This window comes from Trichoplusia ni, chromosome 8, assembly GCF_003590095.1.
Source record: "Trichoplusia ni isolate ovarian cell line Hi5 chromosome 8, tn1, whole genome shotgun sequence".
In the NCBI taxonomy this organism is placed as follows: Eukaryota; Metazoa; Arthropoda; class Insecta; order Lepidoptera; family Noctuidae; genus Trichoplusia; species Trichoplusia ni.
The window spans coordinates 15,847,727-15,868,380 of NC_039485.1; the positions used below are offsets into that span (position 1 = coordinate 15,847,727).

Consider the following 20,654-nt stretch of genomic DNA (forward strand, 5'->3'; position numbering starts at 1 on the left):
CACAGTCATCCAAACAAGAAAAGGACGAAACCGACCCTTGATGTTACTTTAGCATTATGAATGGTAAGTTTACGATGAACTCCCGTGGTAGACTGCAAAAGCGTTCCCGAATGGCCAGCAACTGTAGAAACAGAGAAGCATTCCGATGGTCAAGGAAACAACATCGACTTCCCCAGGGCAAAGGAAGGCCAAAAGAATTTAAGCCATGTCACAAAAAAAAATACCTTTTTACCTGCAAATTAAATTATGTCTCATTCATTATTTTATCAACGAATATATCTGTGTCTTTTTCACTTAACCGTATTCGCTTACCACCTATAGCTTCACCTCAAAAATACTTAAACATAAACGAATTCACCTTATAACTCTACTTACGACATTAAATAGTTACGAACAGTCGTAATGATTCGTCAATCATCACTCCGTCAGTCATCAATCAAACGAAATTAACAGAACACTTTCAGCAACACGATATTTGAGTAAAGGTGAGGTCTGAGTGTGAGCGGAGAGCGGGGTTCTGGTATCTAGATAAGGTGAATTGTTTTAGACAGTGACTTAGGTTTTATTTTTAAGATCAATAGCTCCTTGATCAGCCTCTTTTAAGCTTCCTCGAGTTAGAAAATACCCGTCTTTTCGATTCTCAGCAACATTCAATGAATAAAAGAAAATGGAATGAAAAAAAAGACGGCAACATCTTCATCTAGTTATAATAAATGAATTTAGAAAAAAAAGCGTCCACGTGACAACAAGCAACAAATAATTTTGTCTTTTAAAGTCATTCAAAAATACATAATCTCATATATCATCTACTAACCGCCTCCGCTCCCGCTACCGCTCGCAACATAACCACCGCTTTAACATGCGCACACGCCGCCCGTCGCGTGCCCCGCTAGACGCGACAAATTGACAAGACGTATCGTTTGTCACGACCGGTTTAACTGCGAGTCAACTCTACTATAATAGTATTGTTTAACTAACTTATCTGCGCGCTGATTGGTCAATCAATGTTTGGTTTGATAATACTATTGTTTGGGATTAAAACTAGTAAGATTCTTTAGACATTAATCAATGTTAGTTAATTGTGAAGATGTTTAGACAAGTTACGCTTGTTCCGTGTTTCGGAAGGCACGTTAAATTGTGGGTCCCGGCTGTTATTCCTATATCTTTGACAGTCGTTACAGGTAGTCAGAAGCTTGAAAGTCTGACAACCAGTTTAACCAAGAGGTATTGTGTTGCCCAGGTTACTGGGTTGAGGAGGTCAGATAGCAGCCGCTCCATGTAAAACACTGGCACTCAGCTGAATCCCGTTAGGTCTGGAAGCCGACCCCAATATAGTTGGGAAAAGGCTAGGCCGATGATGACGCTTGTTATGCTAAGTTCAGTTTTTCATTCCACAAGCCTACACTGTACTAATTCTGAGCAAAGCCTAATCTATAATCTCTCTATCAAGTTTATTACGTTAAGGAATTATATTGTGAAGTATTTGTAATATTTTAACTATTATTTTTGACAGCTTATGTAAGATCTCAAGGCCGGCTAAAGGCTTGCTTTTCTCTTTGGTTATTTTCTTATTAATCTAAATATTTTTAGCCATTCCCTCTTTCAGAAACTTGTATTGCAGAGTTTGAAAAACATTAAAGTCACATGCACAAACACACCCAGAATTAGAACTTGTGTTCATGGATCACACAAATGCTTGTCCTATATTGGAAACAGCTCAATATATGCAAATTGTGATACATGGCAAAGGCATTACATAACATTTGATAACATCATCTCTTTAAAGTAGGTTATGCAATAGCAACAAACTAGACCAAGTTTTAGCACATTTTATGTCCAGTCATTGATTCAACGCTTTAGTCCAAGTATTAATTAATTAGTCGCTTTAATTAATTATCAGTTTAGTCTAGCCAATGCCAATGCTGATTAATAAGTTATTTTTAGTGCATTTGTCATAATGTTTAATGGTTAACTATTAGATTTTACAATTCATTTATCTCTAATTGCCCCTTGGGCTGTAATCAAATCTTGCAAGATGTATAGATGATAAGGCTGGCACAGAAGCATAGAAATTGGCATGAGAAAGGGGAGACCTGTGCCCAGCAGTGGGAGGACAAAGGCTGTGGATGATGATGAATAATGATGATGCATAGATGACCAGTGTCCACCCCATGCAGTGCTATTTTTTAGATTATTATATTATAGCCTTTGACACTCGCAAAAAATCGGTGAAGTAATACCTAGAAAGCAGTACACTAGATCTTTATATTACCTCCTGCAATAATTCACTTTACCTCATTAAAATATTAGTATAGATAATAAACATAACAATTAAACAATACAAATTACTAAGAATATAAATAATAATATCAATTGCAATGACACACAAGACAGATTAAAGTTAATTATAACATTTATAACACATAGTAAAAGTATTTATAAACATAACAACATTATATTAAACACACGTATTGTTGTTTAACCCGGTTTTGTATACATGTTGTTGTTTGTTTATATTTATCAATAAAATTATTTTGTAACATTAACATAACTTTTTATCATTGTTTTTGAATTGATGTGGAACGAGATAGATGAGCGAGGGTTTGGGGAGGTCTTTGCCCAGCAGTGAGGTACCACAGACTACAATAAAAATACATTTACTTCTGTCTATACCATTATCAATGATGGTGTAAGCAGTGATTATCATTGTGAGAAAATTGGACAATAATATTAAATTTCCCAAAAAATATTCAGTAGAAAAACACTCCAGCCTCATGCACAAATACACCCAGACTCCAGGCCAAGCACCAACCTGTGGGTTTAGCATGGTCAACCACTTGGCATGGTCAAGGCAGGCTTCAATTTTAAGCTGTGAAAGCATGACAAACTGACAGGCTAATCATGGTTTCATTCATTTAAATCAATTAAAATCATGGATCAAGGTACACTCTTGAAAACATAGCAATTTGACATTTAATTAAATGCAAAAATAGAATATAATAGACACAGGACTGGCTAGTGGTAATAACTCCATAACATACTAACAAATAATTACTATATATCAACATATTGATTTACAACAGGTCAAAGAACTCACTTTAATTAACAAATGGCTATCAGAAACCAGAAAACCTGATTTGTCAGTATTATTAGTAAGAGCAATTTAGGCAATAGAGAATTTTTTGCTTTAACAATTTAAAAGATACAGGTAGTGTTAAAATTATGTTTTGAACAGGGAGGGAATATCTTTATTATTTAAATATTTAATTTTATATATAAGTAAAATTGTGGAAAATCCTCAGAAACGTGAGGAGTCAAGACTATGATTTAAGAAACCACAGATGTTCTATGAGGAAAGAAAAATTACCTATTTCAACTGGTTGTCTTCCCTTAATTTAATTGAGTCAATTTAACTAAAAATGATAAATAACTATAAAGTCACTTATATATGCTGTTAGCTGCATGCTGGTAAAATAGCAAAATACCCAGGCGAAGAGACATTGGAAATAATGAGAAAAGCTAAAGAAACACCATTCTTATTGAAAGCAATCAGAATTATTGGATTTTTTATTGTTTATACATAATTAACTTAAAAATTTCCTATCAATCATTCATAAGAGTCTTTCAAAAGCATCAAATAGTTCTTTAAAGCTAGAAAACAACTTAGTACATTGTTAAATAGCATCTAAACCGTCCACCAAGGTTCATGAGATCACCAGAACCAACATGAAGTCACATTTATAATAGTTACAATTTTTTATGACCACACACTCAAGGAAAAAATGTTTAGCTGCAATACTTACAGCAATTTGAAAAGAGGAAATAAGGTATTACTTATAATTTAGTATAGTTTAGTTATTTAAAATAGTCATTGCAGTGTTGAAATGTATTGGCATAAGGGAATATTGTCTACCAATAATGCAGAGGGCAGATCAGCGTTAAGAAAAGTGTTAAAATAATCACATATTCAAAACAATAAGTCTTTAAAGACATTAGGTGTTAAGATTAGTAACTTAAACAACTTTGTTGTAATAATTAAACACTGTGATATCTAGAAAAGCTTACTTGTAACATATTATGGTGCTTATTATCTTTGGCGATGACTCTACAATGGTCTCTAAATTTCTTGCCTCTCTGGAAGATAATCCACACTTCATAATGAGTTTATCATCATCTTGCTTAATCTAAGTCCAAGTTTCTAATCATAAATTACTGCCTATGATAGATGGTCATAGGCAATTATGATTGGAAGGTGTGCCAACAGTTTTTTTGTTAAATATTGATTCAAAACCTTAATTTTGATTGAATCTTACAAAATCACAAAAAAACTTGTTTCAATAATGGCAAGGAAAATAGGATTTACAAACACAGATCTGACCAAGATTTAATTTAGGGCAATTTATGCTTAGATTTGAATTGGCCACATATATCCACAGAATACAAAATGTACAATTAACCTAATTAAATGGCAAACTTATAATATATTATCTGTATTGTGCTGTTATCTGATAACAGATTATTGACTAAAATGTGTGTTATCTTCAAGAGTTTTATTTATATGCAGTTGCTAGAGACTTCTGATAGTAATTAAGTATTATATTGACCTAAAAATGCATGGAATAAAATTATCATAATTTCTACATTAATTTTAGTCTCTAACTTGCTAGAGTTAGGGACGTCAGATCGAAAGGTATGGAAGGAGAAGACATGTTATGCCGACCCCAAATAATAATTGGGATAAGGGCAGGGGAATGATGATGAACTTGCTTGAGTTGATAATAAAATGACCTATAAGACTAACTATCTTTTAGACAGGGGTCTCAATCCCTCTATCAGACATTTTTATCACTTGTTATTTCAAATCATAGAGCATTATACATCACACTTACACAATTAAAAAGTGATTATTAGACACACTCATCAGGTCTTCTTGTCTCAAAGTTGCAAAAAGACCTTCTTCCACTCTTGTCAGTTCATTTCTGATCACTTTTAGAAGGTCTACTGCGTTCAGTCTCTGTGCAGGGATAGTATTCTTCACTGGACTTTTCTGATTATATTATTCAATTGATATCAGAATACTACATACAAATTGTCTACTAGCTTTGACTTTATCCAATCTTGATAAATCTTGCTGTAAAAAGCCATTTTCTGAGTAGTTATGATTTAATTATGTACTTGTTTATGATGAGTACATAAAAACCACAGAGTGAAAAAGAAATTAATGAGAAACATTAGTAACTAAAGCAAGATTGCTCAATACTTTAGAGATAAAACGAGAAATTATTTATTCATAAGTAGGTACTGCCTAGAACTAACCTTAGAAATTATATTAGTGCATAGTAGCACAGGTATTTCATTGAACAGCCAACTTCAATCAGAACAGTCTAATAATTAGACTCGGCTAGTATTTGTCTGTTAAACAATAGAGTGAATGAATCAAAGCTTTAAAAAAAGATTCACAAAGATATAACCAATTTAAATCACATTGAAAATCAGTTCTCCGACCAATCGGGCGCCAATTCAGACCATTACACTACGCGTATAACCCGACCGATTAGAATATCCGGAACACAAGTTGGGAAGCTATAGAAGCGCAGTGCGTTTCGTTTGGCCGGGTTATAGAGTACCGATCCTAAGCGGTGACATCAGCTCACATTATTGAAGAGATAATATGTAATTGATTAGCGTCACGCCCAAAATGTATGCACAAAACATACTTTAAAACCACAATCACGACATAAAACATAATATTTTTGTGATCTTTCCAACAAAAAACGATTTCCGATGCATCGTCATGTTGCCGAAAATACCTGTTGGAAAGCACTAGTATACGTAGATAGTGATTCAAATTATCACAGCACACGGCAATCGGCCAAAATAGTAGATAATGAGACACAAAAAGATAGCTGGAACTAAAAAAAGGCCGACCCAATTCATATACCTAGCAGACACACCCTATAGCGCGGCTGACGAAAAAAATGCATTCCGACACATAACTACCGCGTTCCTATTCTTAATGTAAACAAATATGTACAAAAGAAAGCTGAACACACGCAATACTCACCGGCAGAACTCCAAGACGCGTTATAAACTTGATTTTTGTGTCACTTCACACACTTTTTGAAGAGCGATTGTAACTTACACTAAGCACATAAACGGGGTAACATTATATAAAATAACATGCACAAAACGTTTCTGTTAATTTTCAAAGCACCAGCACCACCGACATTACGCGTAGAGCGCTTATTTAAATAATTCGTTCGTAAAAAAAGAATTTCTGTAACACGCCACCGGAGTAGATCGATGTCGGCGCGAGTTTCGTTTTTTCGCCGAGGCGTCGCTGCTGTCGACTGACATCCGAAGCCACGCTTCAGATGGCGCTGTCGTCGCCTGGGTGCCCAACGTAAAAACTAAATTAACCCTGCCATTTGTTTCAATTAAAACCACCGGACGCTAATTTCAGAGTCAAAATTTTCTCAACTTCGAAGTTTACAGTCCATTGAATTAATAAAGTCAGTTGCCAATTATTCACACCCGACAACTTACTTACTGCAGCTTCATTTTAGGAAGATTTTTGTTAAAAATTCAATATTAAAACAGGAATCAAGGAAATACTTGTGAGGTCTTTAAAATTAATTAATTTATAAATCTAAGCAATTCGAAATTCCTTACTTCCGTCCATACTATTACTTGTTTATTCTAAGAATGTGCGTAAATTTTTTTTACGATAAAAAAATGTTCATATGCGTATTATTTTTTGTCAATAAGAAACCGGTCTTTATCTTTACAAAAACAAAATAGCTGATAATTATAATTATAGAAGCAAATCAGGCAACTATATTTGATTACGGTAAAAATATAGGTTTTTACACTGATAACATTTTGTGAGTAAATGGATATAATTATCTCCACCTGACGCAGTCTGCCTATTAGGCAACAAACTAAGTTTCTCTACAGCTTTACATTATATTACCTAGTTTTTAGGGTAAATTTAAAACTTGACGACACTGGTGACTACATTTCCGATACACGCAGAAGCTTCAATAAAATCAATCGTATTTTTTTAAATAAAGATGGTTAATCAGCTTTGAAAGGTTTAAGATACGTTGCGATGAAATAAATAAGTATACAAAATGTTAAAAATTGTTTACGACGTCATAATTTTACCATAACATTGAAACCATGACACTAAAATGTGAAAAGAAACGTAATTCTCGTTTAGTTTCTTCGTTGTCTTCATTTCTTTTACAATGTTATCGATTTTCCATTACATGAATAAGAAATTAAAATAACTTGCGTTTAAATCAAAATATTTTTTGTACTAATAAAAATTATAAGCATAATTAATGTCGTACACAATGATCTCTTATGCTGAGAAATTATTTCACTTTACGACGCACCTCTGAACGAAACGAAACGCAAATCACCGTTTAAAAAAGGGGTAACGAAATGCTCCAAGCGTTCAATCATTTTATCATTCATTCAGTTACAAAATGGCGTTGGATTAGGTTGTGCGTTGTTGTTACTTTTTGTTTTTCAAAAATTTTAAAGCTGTTGACTTAAAGCTGAGGTAACTATCTAATTCTCATACTCAATTCTAAAAAAAATGCATTATTAGTTAGTAATAACGTGTGTTAATATTATATCGTTGTGTTTATAGGTTAAAATGGGTCGTTCGCCCAGCCCGCGGCGGCGCGACGAAAGGCGAAGAGACCGAGACAGAGACAGGGACCGGGATAGGGACCGCGAGAGGCGGAGGCCTCGCACCCGGTCCCGCTCGCGGTCCCTAGACCGGCGGCGGCGCTCGCCCGACCGCCGCCGGAGCCCCTCGCCGCGCCGCCGCCGCTCCAGGTCGCCCTCACCAGGACCCTCCACATCCTTCGTGAAGCCGAAGAAGACCTTCGGCGAGCGTCCGATCGTCACTCCCGCCGACCTTGAAGGCAAAACTCCTGAGGAACAGGAGATGTTGAAGGTAATGGGTTTTTGTGGTTTTGACACGACGAAAGGCAAAAAGGTGGATGATAATATTGAGGGGGATGTCCATGTGGTGCTAAAGCGCAAGTACAGACAGTACATGAACAGGAAGGGCGGGTTCAACAGGCCTTTAGACTTCGTAGCATGATCCTCAGTCAACGCACAGCGATCTTCCTCCATTGGTTACACCATGTTGGTCTGTTTAGTTGTAAGTCTGATATGTGATATTTTTGATAGTTAGGTTTTATATGAACAGATTATTTACCTTGTTATTGACTGCTTTACACTATATTTGCCCTATCAGGGTCTAAGCATTCTAAAGCGAGCCCTTTTGGTGAGCTAGAAAACAGATAAGATATTATGTCTCATCTGACTATAAAGCCTACTCGGCTGGATGCTAACGATAAGCAGTCTGGAGTCAATTCTCAACATAACTACATACATAATTTCATTTTAATACCTGCATAACATTGATAAATCATCTTCCATAAGTACATAAAATTTCTCATCAAAAGAACCACATCAAACTATAAAAAACGAGTCTAGACTTCCTTTAGAACACAATTTTGATCCCCAAAAAGTATATTCCCATGAATTTCAAGTTTATTGTAAAAATTTCGTCGTTATTCTCAAAGGAAATAACAAAATACGCCTTCCTGTACCAGAGGGGGTCAAAAATGAACAAAGAGGTTATCCTACAGCTGTCTCTTTGTTATAAACTCTCTCCCATGGTGTCCTGGCATTGAATTTAAAACCAGTTTTACTGACCTTTTCATTTTAATAATACTAAAACATATTTTTCGTCACGGGGTCAGTTTTATCTCAAAATCGTTCCCATGGATGAATCTCACAAGATGTTACAGTTAATACAAGAATTAATTTATTCAGGTATAGGTTTGTAGATTTTTAAAGTTTTTAAAACCGCAGAATTCCCATGTGTGGGTCATTATGCGATGCTGGCAGTAATTGTTGTACAATACAGCAGGATCCCAAAACCATAAAAAAGCATTCATAATTCAAAATACTTTTCAAACTTGTGTTTAAAAGTCTGATAAGTATTTTTAATTGAAAATGTTAACCTTTCATACTCATATTTAGACAACTTACGAACATTGCAAATCACTATTATAATAAACTAGCTGTTGCCCGGGACTTCGTTCCCGTGGGTAGAAGAAGATGTTAGTTATGATTTATACCCCTCCTGTTTTTTTTTCACATTTTCCATTGTATCTTCGCTCCTATTAGTCGCAGCGTGATGGTGTATAGCCTAAAGCCTTCCTCGATTAATTGTCTACTCAACACAAAAAGAATTTTTCAATTTGGACCAGTAGTTCCTGAGATTAGCGCGTTCAAACAAACAAACAAACTCTTCAGGTTTATATATTAGTATAGATTTGCTTAAATTGCAATACATTGTAGCTGCAAGCAGTTGCCCTATTTTATAAAAGCCAGTAACTAAATTAATATTCTCAAGATTAGAAAACATACTTAATTTTTACATTAGGCACATAACTATCACACTTAATGGTTTGAAAAATAGTTTTATTAATTCTTTATACCAAACATCCGACTTACACATCATTATACAATCACAACGAACAAATCCACAAACAGTAACTATTTATATACACTTTTCAAACTTTACAATTTTTATTTACAAGACTAAAATAAACATGTTCATATAAAATCTAACTAACTCACCTTTTAATAGTATAAGTGTTAACATTGTTTCAATCTTTTAAGGGATCTGGCTGTGATAATAATTATTGTTTATTTATAATAATATACAAGACTCGATTAGTCTAAAGTTGGTCATAATATAGTCTAACTGGACAAGACAAAGTCAACTGAATATTATCTTTAGGAAGAACTTATAGAAGTAGGCACCACAAATCTCTGATAGCTAATTGTTTTGGTCCCTAATTGACTATTGAATTGGTTAGAGGAGACTTGCAACTATTTTGTATTTGGTGCATGATCAACTGACTTTGAGTTTAGATTCATATGTGCCAAAATGATCAATAAATTAATAGTGCAAAATATCAATCTTGAGCTTATGAAAATCTATTTAGAAAGCTATTTTATTTTATTAATTAATTATAAACATTTTTTAGTTTTTAATCACAATTTTACTGCAAAAACCATATTACAGCCATGTCTCTTAAGATTTCCGTAATCTTAGAACAAAACTATGGAGCAGTAATCAATCATAACACTCAGGATTTCAGTAATGTTTCCAACAAAATTCCATTTCCATTTCAATAGTCAACTTACTGACTGCCTTGGTTCATAATCAAAATTTCGTAATATTTGCTGATCAAAATTGTCAAGAAATTAGGCATCTAAAACTCATATCATAAGCTATCTGTCAACCAGCTCTCAGCGTCTCTTGGACTTGGTTTCCAGGCCATTTACTGCCTCACCACTCTCAAGAGACCATCTTTGATAGATGCTCGACTATTCCATAGTTTTGTTCTAAGATGTTAGTTAAGTTTAGATATAAGTCCGTTACACAGTCCCCGCGCGCAGCCCCGGCCCGCGCGGGTCCAGTCAGCGCTTTGCGCAACCAAGAAACGGGATGAAGTATTTACGAGGTCACGACGACCATATTTTTTGAGGTCTATCGCTATGGCGTTGGTGGAAATGGCCTTACACCCATTACAGAGCGTTTTGGAATCTATTTTGATAGTTAACTCTGGTTTCTGAACGAGATTCAAACTATCAGGTGTCATGTCAAGTGATGTGGTTGGTTTTATCAATTAATATAAGACTGATCATTCCAAAATTCCACAAATCACCTGTCTAAACCTTATGTGAAGCACTTAGGTTGTATGTCTTTTGACAAAGCAATCAAAGTTATGATCATAAGATTAGACAGCATGTAACCGATCACATTACAAGACAAGAGTATAAAATTAACATGTATTCAGAAACTAGGGTTAGTCTGTTGTGTGATAGACACAGTTGAAATATCACCAAAACAGACTTATTTAACCACAAAACTGCTTTAGACCAAGCAATGCTGCTTAGCACATCAAAAATTTACTTGTGGTTAGATAACAAAACCCAAAATTCCTATAGTGAACATTATAAACAAACAAAATTCTCCGCTCAATTTTATACACTCAAACTTTTAGACCCCACTTTATATTGTTCACTATAGCTCCTAAATTGCTGAACCATTTCGGAGCAACTCTTCTAACGATAGACCGATTTATAAGACTGAGGCTCTCCGCACTAGTTTAAGTTACCGCACGGCGCATCTAGCTAAGTAGAAGATATATTTTTACACATATACACAGACTCCCTCCCCTCCCCCGTTCCTATATTGACTCCTCTCCTCCATAACTTACAATAGTTTAAGCCTGCGATGCCAGAATGTTGTGTTTTCTAATAATATGACTAGTTTTATTACATCCTGGTGTGTCTAAACTGGATGCATAGGTGATCTGTCAAAATTTATCAGTGTAGCGGCAACACCTGACTGTTTTTGGTCAGTGCTGCAACTATACTTAAACAATTTCCTTGGTATCAAAATTAAACTGACTTTTCTTATTATGATTATTAATCTTAATGAGCAGAAGTTGGTTGTTTACTAGTTTATTATGTAAATAACACAGCATTCTGTCACAGTAGTCTCCGATATACATTTATACAATGGTTAAAGATGTTTTGTATGTATATTGACCGCGCGCCGTGCGGGTGCGGCGGGCGTAGCGTCTACCTCGTACGTACTTCACACCGTTTGTCAATACATCTGCCCCTTTTGAATGAATCAAACAAAATAATACCACAGCACTTTCGCACAATATTCAAAATTACAATAATATTAAGCAAATGCTTTTTTTTAAACGACTTTTTTCAGTCAAAAAGCATTTGTTTCAACCAGTATACAAAGAAAATTTGTTTCAAACAAGTACCTATAAAATACTGTCATGGTACCAACGCCAGATTTGATTGTAATGGCGTTTTTTGAAATTCGATTTCACAATTAACATCATTTGTAAATTTGATTATACAACAGTCAAATTTTTCAACGATTTTTGTAAAATTTTTGCTTTTCCGTCATTCTCTATTTGAGATTAAATTGCTTACAAATCGTTTTCAAGATAAAAAGAGAAAATTATAAAAAAAAATCTTTTGTGTTTCTTAAGAAATTATGATGATAATAATTTCAATGTTTTCGAGTTGTTTGAAGTTTGATAAAATTAAGTTTTGTATGAATACACTTGCAAAATCCTTATTTTTCAATAGAACATCTCAAACTGAAGATATTCAGTTACACGAATGGATTCATTCCCAATGTATATACCACGAATTATTTATTTAAAAATAAAAATAAGAAAAACATATGATAATCAAAATTATCACTAACATTATGATACTTGTCAGTAGAGTAAAATTGGACTAACAGAAAAATTCTTTGGTATTTCAAGAAATATTGTCGACCTATTATTAAACACTTTTAAAAGTATGATAAATACTCGTTTTAGTAAAAATCGATTGAAAACACGTCTTGATATTTAAAATGTTAGATGAAGAGCTAATAGTCCGAATTGACTGTAATTTTACTTAATATTATGAAATAGCTAATGATTTTGATGTTATAAAGATACTAAACAAAAATAGATACTCGTCATCATATCAATAAGTAGTTAAAACTCTCTAACAGAAACAGTTTTGGAGTTAAATCAAAAGTATATAAATATGCTGACAAGTAAAATAATGATATTTTTCGGTGCATTAAAATTTTAGTTGTAGTTATAAATGTATCTGAAACTATATCCTTGGTGTTTTAGTTATTATGGCGTCAATATTAAATTCATTAAATTGTAAACGAGATATTCGTCAAGATTGATAAATAATATTGATTTGTATAACTTGCTTTAACATTTGTAGTTAAATTCAGATTAACTGTCCCACTGCTAGGAAAGTCTTTCAAATTAAACACAAATTAGTATTGTAAAATTTTACCATTTGAAGAGAAATTAAAATTAATATTTGACGTCATTACTTAAGTTTTTCTGTAAATTAGATCTATAAAATATTATAATTTGGTTATAATAGACATAGTATTTCGAATTTTGTACATTTTGTGAATAAAATTGATTTAATTTATGTTAACCAAGGATGCAAAATGAATAAATCATTTTGGAATTATGATTTTGTTTTATTCGTGTATTAACTTTGGCATAAATTTAGAGTTAGAATTTCCCCTAAACTGATACCTGATAAAAGAAATCAGTTCAAACAATCTGATTTATAAATTTTCAGTATTCCACAACTTTCACACAGCGCCATCTAGTCTCAAACTAAGCTAAGCTTGTATTATGAGTACTAGACAACTGATAAGCATACTTATTGATTGCAAAATATATATATCATATAGATAAATTACACCCAGACACTACAAATGATCGTGCTCATCACCCAAACGTTTATCCTGGGTTCGAAACGAACACACGACCTCCGGTATAGCAGCCAGGACTAACCCCTAGACCATTGGTGTTGAGTTTGGTTTAACTACTGGGAATTCTCCAAGTGCACGCCACTGAGATCGATTTTCGGCTTCTCGCATCCAGCTCCTGCCAGCCGTCTTGCGCAAGTCATCACTCCACCGTGCCTGAGGCATAGGCCTCAGGCACGGTCCATCGCAGTCCACTGCTGGACATAGGTCCAGCAGTGGACTGCGATAGGCTGATGATGATGATGATGATGACTGGGAATTCACTCATTGTTAACAACGTAAGTAATTTAACGGAATAAATACCTGTTTCGCTGTTATTGAGGACTGTTCGGAGACGTAGTCTGCACACTGTGTCTGACAACTAGAACACGTTTCTTCGGACCAGCAAAGGCCTGGGCCCCAATTGTGCTATTTATAAAGGCCGATGAATGAATGGACATAAGATTAAATTGGCAGTATTCGTACTATTCTAAAAGCATTTTCCAACAAATAAATTGGAAATTCAGTACGGGGCAGAACCCTCACGGTCATTACATTGAATTTCAAATGATTGTGTTGGCAAAAAGCTTTAAAGAATACTGATCATCATCTCAGCCTATAGCTGTCCACTGCTGGACATAGGCCTCTCCATAATTTCTCCAGCGCGACCGGTTCATTGCCACCTGCATCCAACGGGACCCAGCGGTTTTCACCAGGTCGTCGGTCCATCTGGCAGGTGGCCGTCCCACACTGCGCTTGGTGGTCTCTACTCCACTAGAGAATATTAATAATTTAAAATTCATCGGGCATTGTAAATAGCAGAATCGAGCCCTGGGGAGTACTGATGACAGCTCAGCTACGTCTCGCGTGGTTTTCTGTGACTACTCTCAAAGTTTCTTGTATTCTCAAAACGTCACTATGAATGTAGTTGTGTGGGCTCAACTGAAAATTCTAGGGAGAAGAAATAGCCAAGAAAGTCCAATTTCTTTTAGTAATTCGTTTTCAAATTCAATTTTCTCTACACGAAACTTAATCCTTGTGTAGTGGGGGTTTCACATACAATCAAATCACATACACCAAGACATAGACTCAGGGCAAGCTTTCGTGGCTCACACAAATACTTGTCTTTCGCGACCTTACCACTCGGTTATCCGTCCAATCGTAATAAAACAAAGTGTTATTTATACATAATTTATTAAACCAACCAACTTGACATGAACATGTAACACATCACTCACTGGAATGACTTCACAAGTACTACATCACCAAGTATTACAGATGATAATCACAAATGTATGGAAGAGAAATGGGCATAAAATAATAATAACTGCTTATAACCGTCCCACTGTTGGGCACAGGCATCTTATTGTATGTGGAAGGTTTGAGCATTGATCACCACGATAGCTCAATGGATTTTAGATTCTAATATTTGTAATTCAGGGCCCCGATTCTGCTATTTTACAATGGCCGATGAATGAATGGCAATTGCAATTAAATGTGAAATTATTCCTCTTAAGCATTTTGCCAATACAATAATTGGAACTTAATTGTATTGGTCTTGAGTTTAGCGTTTTATTATTTCCAATTATAATAGTGCTTAAGGTATAACGAAAATTGTCATTTTAAGCCAAATTTCATTCATTCATCGGCCATTTTTCTTTATGACTATGGGCCCAGGTTTCTTTATGACTTAACCGGGGCAGCGGGATTGTCTGAACAGCAAAGGAAGGAACATGGGTGGGTTTTAGTCAGTAGGAGTTTGACACTTCCTTTCGCTCAGTGTCTCTCATAAATGATGCCTGTGCCCGACAGGCTCCATAATTGGACCTTAACCTCATTTACTAAGTTCAGCATTATGGAATGTAAATAAATTGGATTGTAGGAGTAACTTAATGATTTACTATCAGAAAAAAGGTGTCCTCACCTATAACTGTTGTTCTCTCCCATACATTTGAGATTTTCAATCATCGTTAGCACTTGAAGTAATATCTCTTGTGTTTATAACTGTTACTCAGCTAATACAAATAAATACACTTATCACCATATTGCGAAAAGTGGTGATTATTATGTGAATAAAAAATAATGTTTATTTTAAACTGAAAAAGGTCAGTACCTAGTTAATTTTAAATACTGGTCCATGCTTGAAAAAAAAAGTAAATTACATTTTGAATAGTAAGCCCTATTTTATTTAAATTTACAATGTTTCCCTTTAAGAATATTGTTCATTTCTTTGATAACCACTAATTCGGGTCTGCAAAATCAAGAGTAAATTTAAATTCATGCACAAATTTTATAATAATCACCACCATTCGCAATCATACAATCACCAGTCAAACTTTACGTTAATATTACACATTTTTATTTTACAACAAATGTATCTTACAATTATGGTAAAAAACACAATTTAACTCGCAGTTTGGAATACCGAAGCAATACAAATATATATATATTATCAAATATTAATGAACATCCATCTGTAAGCAGTCAGATAAACTCTTTTTCACTTTAGAAAAATATCTGAAACCGAAAGGAAAACTGTATTGATATGAAAACTTAATATTCAGAAAAGCAGTAAATGATATTAGGCTACAATATTCTATAACAAAAATATAGAAACCGTAGCAGTACCATAGTAACATTTTTGAGTGTTATAGTAATACATTTGCCCAGTGTTGGGCAAACACTCTATTGATCCAGTTCTTTATGTTATCTATCATAAGCTACAACTTAGCTAAATAATTTGACTTATCAATTTACTCGGTCACATCAAAATAGGTGCATCTATTTCCGAGCTATGAAACCACAGACAGATGGATGCATATAAATAAAGATACCATACAACATTTGTGTTGTGTCGGTTTGTGCATGAATCGACTTACAACTAACTATCCTTAAAGGTCTATGTTTACGGGGACACGGTGATTTAATCACTTTTATAACTAAATACCTCTAGTTTGAGTAAAACTAGAATTACTAAATCCCTACTTAATATTGTAAATGCGTAAGTAACTCTGTCTGTCTGTTACGCTTTCAATGATTTTAATGAAATTTGATACAGAGATAGACTTGAACTTTAGAAAGAACATAGGATAGTTTTTATCCCGGACTTTTGAAGAGTTCTCTTGGAAACGCGATATAACCGACATCGACGCGGGCGAAGCCGCGGGCGAAAAGCTAGTATCTTATAACGATAAATTATTAGCTAAAGTGTAATTTATGTTTTGTTGTGTACTTAAGGGTAAAAACTGAACTTTTGAGGTTCCCCTGTCCGTCTGTCTATTCACGTAAGCAATTGTAAATATCTTATTTACATTTTGGCTGCTGCTGTAATATTATGCACTTTACACTTGTAGATCAATAGTAATTCCAGCTTTACAGAATAGATATACTATGATAATTAAATAATATATGTTGTCGGATAAAAATAAGATTCCTTTTGAATTTATTTAGTACATTCAAATACTGCTTTAATCAAGAAAATAAATAAATAAATATAAATAAAGGTAATCATTCAAAAGTACAGAAATGGTAAATTAATTTACACTTTGTTTATTAAATGAAATTTAAAATATAAAATACCATGTGTGTCTTTTTGTTTAAAAACTCAGTTTAAATATGAAACGCGTCAAAAATCCAATGTAAAGCAACAATAAAGATCACCATATCAAACATATCACTGAAATGTATCAGTCGTTAATCGAATTAAAATCATTTTGTATAAAAAGAAACCAAGGAAATTAAAGAAAGAATCATTATTTTCATACATTTGCGAAATCATTGATAATACTTGGAGAAATATCATTTCTAACCGACAACAAACCAAAATGCTATGTTATCATAAATTCATTACAAACATCAATAAGTCTTGTACACTCACAGATCTTTTAAAACAATCAAAAATAATACATTTGACATTAAAAACTAAATAATAAAAAGACTCTTTTGCATCTGAGATCTATAGTGTATTCGTTTAAAAATAAACTCGAAATAAATAACAGTGATAAATGGCTTTTATAAATTAATGAATATAGTTAAAAACATTTTTTATAATAACTATCGTGAGACTGATTCATTATTAAATGATGTAACGGACTCGCTCGCCCGCCGCGTCTGCTCATGATTAAGGACTCCGGTTGGGTCCGAAACTAGTCGGGCTACCCCGATAAATACGCGTGAGTAAACCGTTTGAATAGATAATTATGAATCTAGCTCACAAAAGCTAATACTAAAATTAGTTTCAAAGCAAAAATAATAATTAAAATCTTAAAGGAAACGTAATATATTAATATTTATATGTCATGGTACGATCAATGGATATGTAACATATTATTTACATATATTTATATTTAATATATTATATTATTTCAGATTTATAGCGTTTTTATTTCAGCTAACAGTCCTGGTATATTCGATATCAGCGCACTTATAAAACTATTTATTTTTATAATACATATAATTTTATTCCCACGTTTTTATACACTCACTTTTCTTGTTTGTTTGTCGTTCCGGTTGGATATTTGCAACTCAATTTTAAACTTCCCGATAAGCTAGCAGGCTGATTTTTTTAAGGTAGCTTCAAACCCGATGACAATGCAATTTACAACTATAAAAACGGCTGTACAGATTTTGATAAAATTTGAATAGAGTGGGTGATAAAAAACGTGGGTTTTTAGATTTTTTAAATCTATTAATTTGTAATTATGGGTCATGGAACCTGCAATACTTGTTAAAATAATATGATTGAGGCGTGGGAATTACTTTAAAATGTTGCGGCAGATCATCGGAATGTATAAGCGACTTGCAAGTATCAAACTGTACGGCTCAAGTCATCTATAAGTTTGACTCAAACTCTTAAACTGGTCGAATTACTTTATAATAATCTGGCTGGATAGTAGATTGGCTCAGAGTTTAAATTTCAAACAATATAAGGTTTGAAAGCCAAAATTAAAAGCTTTGATAGTCTATAGAAAAAATCATAATATCATATTTCTGGATTAACAATGAGCCTCGTTTTTAATATTTTGACTATTTTATGAGCACTTGTTTATAAAACACCGAACTAAAACCACTTTACTTCAAAAGAACGGTAGACCGTCAGTCCAACGTATTATAATACGATAATGGTTGTAGCCAATTTGTAGTTTAATGAGCAATATTCACAAATAAATATTAATACATAATTCATATTGTTATGATACATAAATGACCCAGTTGCTAACACACTGGGTCATTGGGGTCAAATTACTCCTATACTTTATTTTCTGTACACGTTTTTTTTTTGCAAATATATAAAAGTAGCCATCGCTAACTTTAACCCAATTTCATGTGGGTCAAATGACCCAAACTTTCAATACATATAAGGTTTAACGAAAACACGCTCGTTGTCTTCTTGTAGCCTCAATTTCATGAAAATTAATTACGAGAGCGTTTTCAAAAAAATACATGTAAAACTGATAATATATCCTACTTACTGAACAAATGATTTAATTACACTAATGGGTCATATGACCCATACATTATACAAAGCATTTGACTTAAAAAATACATGATTACAAGAATTATCCTAGAATATTTATACACATAGCACTATTTCATTGACTCACTGCCACTCAAACTCATGGGTCATTTGACCCACTAACATCTGTACACGAAGTTACTTACATGATACGTCAACTCGTCTTTTCATAATTATACCAGTATACAAGTGACATAAATTAGTGACAAAACGTCACGTGACTTACACACTTATACATGATTCAATCACAAAACGAAAAGCATTGACTGTTAAGTACATCGCTGAGCCATATTGATACATGGGTCAATTGACCCACTCCATTCGTTTATTTTTAGTACATGAACTTCAATGATTCACAGATGTGAATACAAACAGATGTTTGTAAAAAAAAATATCAAATTATGTCAAGCACTTTTGTTTAATCTAGTCGATCTAAAACTAGAGTTATTAATCTTGCTTAATCTAAACCCAGGGGATTATCTAACACAAGAATACTTTGGGTCAAATCAAAATGACCCATTGCACAGTGGGTCAACGATGTACTACGATAAATAGATCACCATTTAAAACTTACATGAATACCTTAAAATCTCAACTCCTAGACAATTCTAGAACATTCAAGAAGGTTCTAGAAAAAACAAATCCAATTTCAGCATCTTATTTCAAAACCTTTTCCTCTATACAAGACATACCTTTAGACCTCGACATCTTCTGGGTGCTTCTAGAACATTCCTTGTCGTTCTAGAGTGTTCTAGAAGGGCGCGGCCTCGTCCAGGGTGTGGAGCCAGTTGAAGATCATCATGTTCCTCTCGTATTTGGAGAGAGGGCGTCCGCGCTCACGTTCAAGGTCAGCTGCTGTCAGTGCCAGGTGGGCTGCTTCTGTTAATATATATCATTTTCATAGTAACTATCGTGAGAAAGATTCATTATTAAATGATGCAACGGTTTACTCACGCGTATTTATCATGATTAAGGACGCCGGTTGGGTCCGAAACTAGTCGGGCGATCCCGATAAATACGCGTGAGTAAACCGTTGTATCATTTAATAATTTAGGTTTTATTTTATTTTATTGGAAAAATAATGAATAATATCAGCCTATATTCATCCCACTGTTGGGTACACGCCTCTGTACATATAGGTATGGTATGCAGCATTGATCACAATGCTAGCCCATTGCGGATTGTTTTGGGATCGAATTTGCACCAATTTAGATTCGATTTCAATAGTCACTTTACAGATTTAAAATCTTCATGACGTCACGCGTAAGTTTCATTCACTGTAATTTGGTCAATTTATGTTTGCGGGACAAATTAAAAAATACGTATCCATTATTATACAACAAACTACAAGACGGACACTGCAAAAAAATGTTATCATGCCTATTACTAGTGATACGCGGGGATCGAAGTCGAGACACATCGCGCTTAGTTCCTTTGGTATTGTAACCTTAATTACTCGGATGGCTATTTAAGTCACATTCCTTATAAGCATCATAAAATAATTACAAGATTATATTTTTTAACAAATGTCCAAGTTTGTCAAACAGTTGTCCACGACTTGTAGCTATACATGTTCGCCCCCTCCTGCCCCCTCGTGCCCCGCCACTCACCCGGGTGTACGAACCGTCCCGGCGGTCGCGCGGGCACCAGCAGCGTGGTGGGGCCCGCGCCCCCCACACCCACACCTCCCACTCCCACTCCCACCGCTCCCCCCACTCC

General features: G+C 34.2%; 2 protein-coding genes and 1 long non-coding RNA gene across 7 annotated transcripts in view; 1 reads left to right on the plus strand and 2 right to left on the minus strand.

The window, feature by feature from the left end:
* Positions 1 to 6,374, minus strand: part of LOC113496708 (protein hu-li tai shao) — an 87,875-nt gene extending 81,501 nt beyond the window's left edge. For 2 of the 5 annotated variants that reach the window (XM_026876015.1, XM_026876014.1), the window contains exon 1: positions 6,065 to 6,371. The gene's annotated coding sequence lies outside the window, so the exon portion shown is untranslated. Of the gene's footprint in view, positions 1 to 6,064 lie in introns of all 5 variants that reach the window. The other 3 variants (XM_026876012.1, XM_026876013.1, XM_026876016.1) reach the window with 3 other exon arrangements.
* A 1,114-nt stretch (positions 6,375 to 7,488) lies between these two features.
* LOC113496830 (U4/U6.U5 small nuclear ribonucleoprotein 27 kDa protein) lies at positions 7,489 to 9,168 on the plus strand. Its single transcript, XM_026876192.1, has 2 exons — positions 7,489 to 7,570; positions 7,661 to 9,168. The coding sequence occupies exon 2, from the start codon at positions 7,667 to 7,669 to the stop codon at positions 8,120 to 8,122; it is 456 nt and encodes a 151-aa protein (XP_026731993.1). The 5' UTR covers positions 7,489 to 7,570; positions 7,661 to 7,666; the 3' UTR covers positions 8,123 to 9,168.
* A 10,447-nt stretch (positions 9,169 to 19,615) lies between these two features.
* On the minus strand, positions 19,616 to 20,621 carry LOC113496902. The gene is made up of 2 exons (XR_003400853.1): positions 20,546 to 20,621; positions 19,616 to 19,814 (listed from the first exon to the last, which is right to left on the minus strand). It is a non-coding gene; the product is annotated as an uncharacterized LOC113496902 (long non-coding RNA).
* Between the last annotated feature and the right edge of the window lie 33 nt (positions 20,622 to 20,654).

Excerpts from the sequence above, each read along its gene's own strand:
- LOC113496830 (XM_026876192.1), top strand. The coding sequence starts at position 7,667 with ATGGGTCGTTCGCCCAGCCCGCGGCGGCGCGACGAAAGGCGAAGAGAC.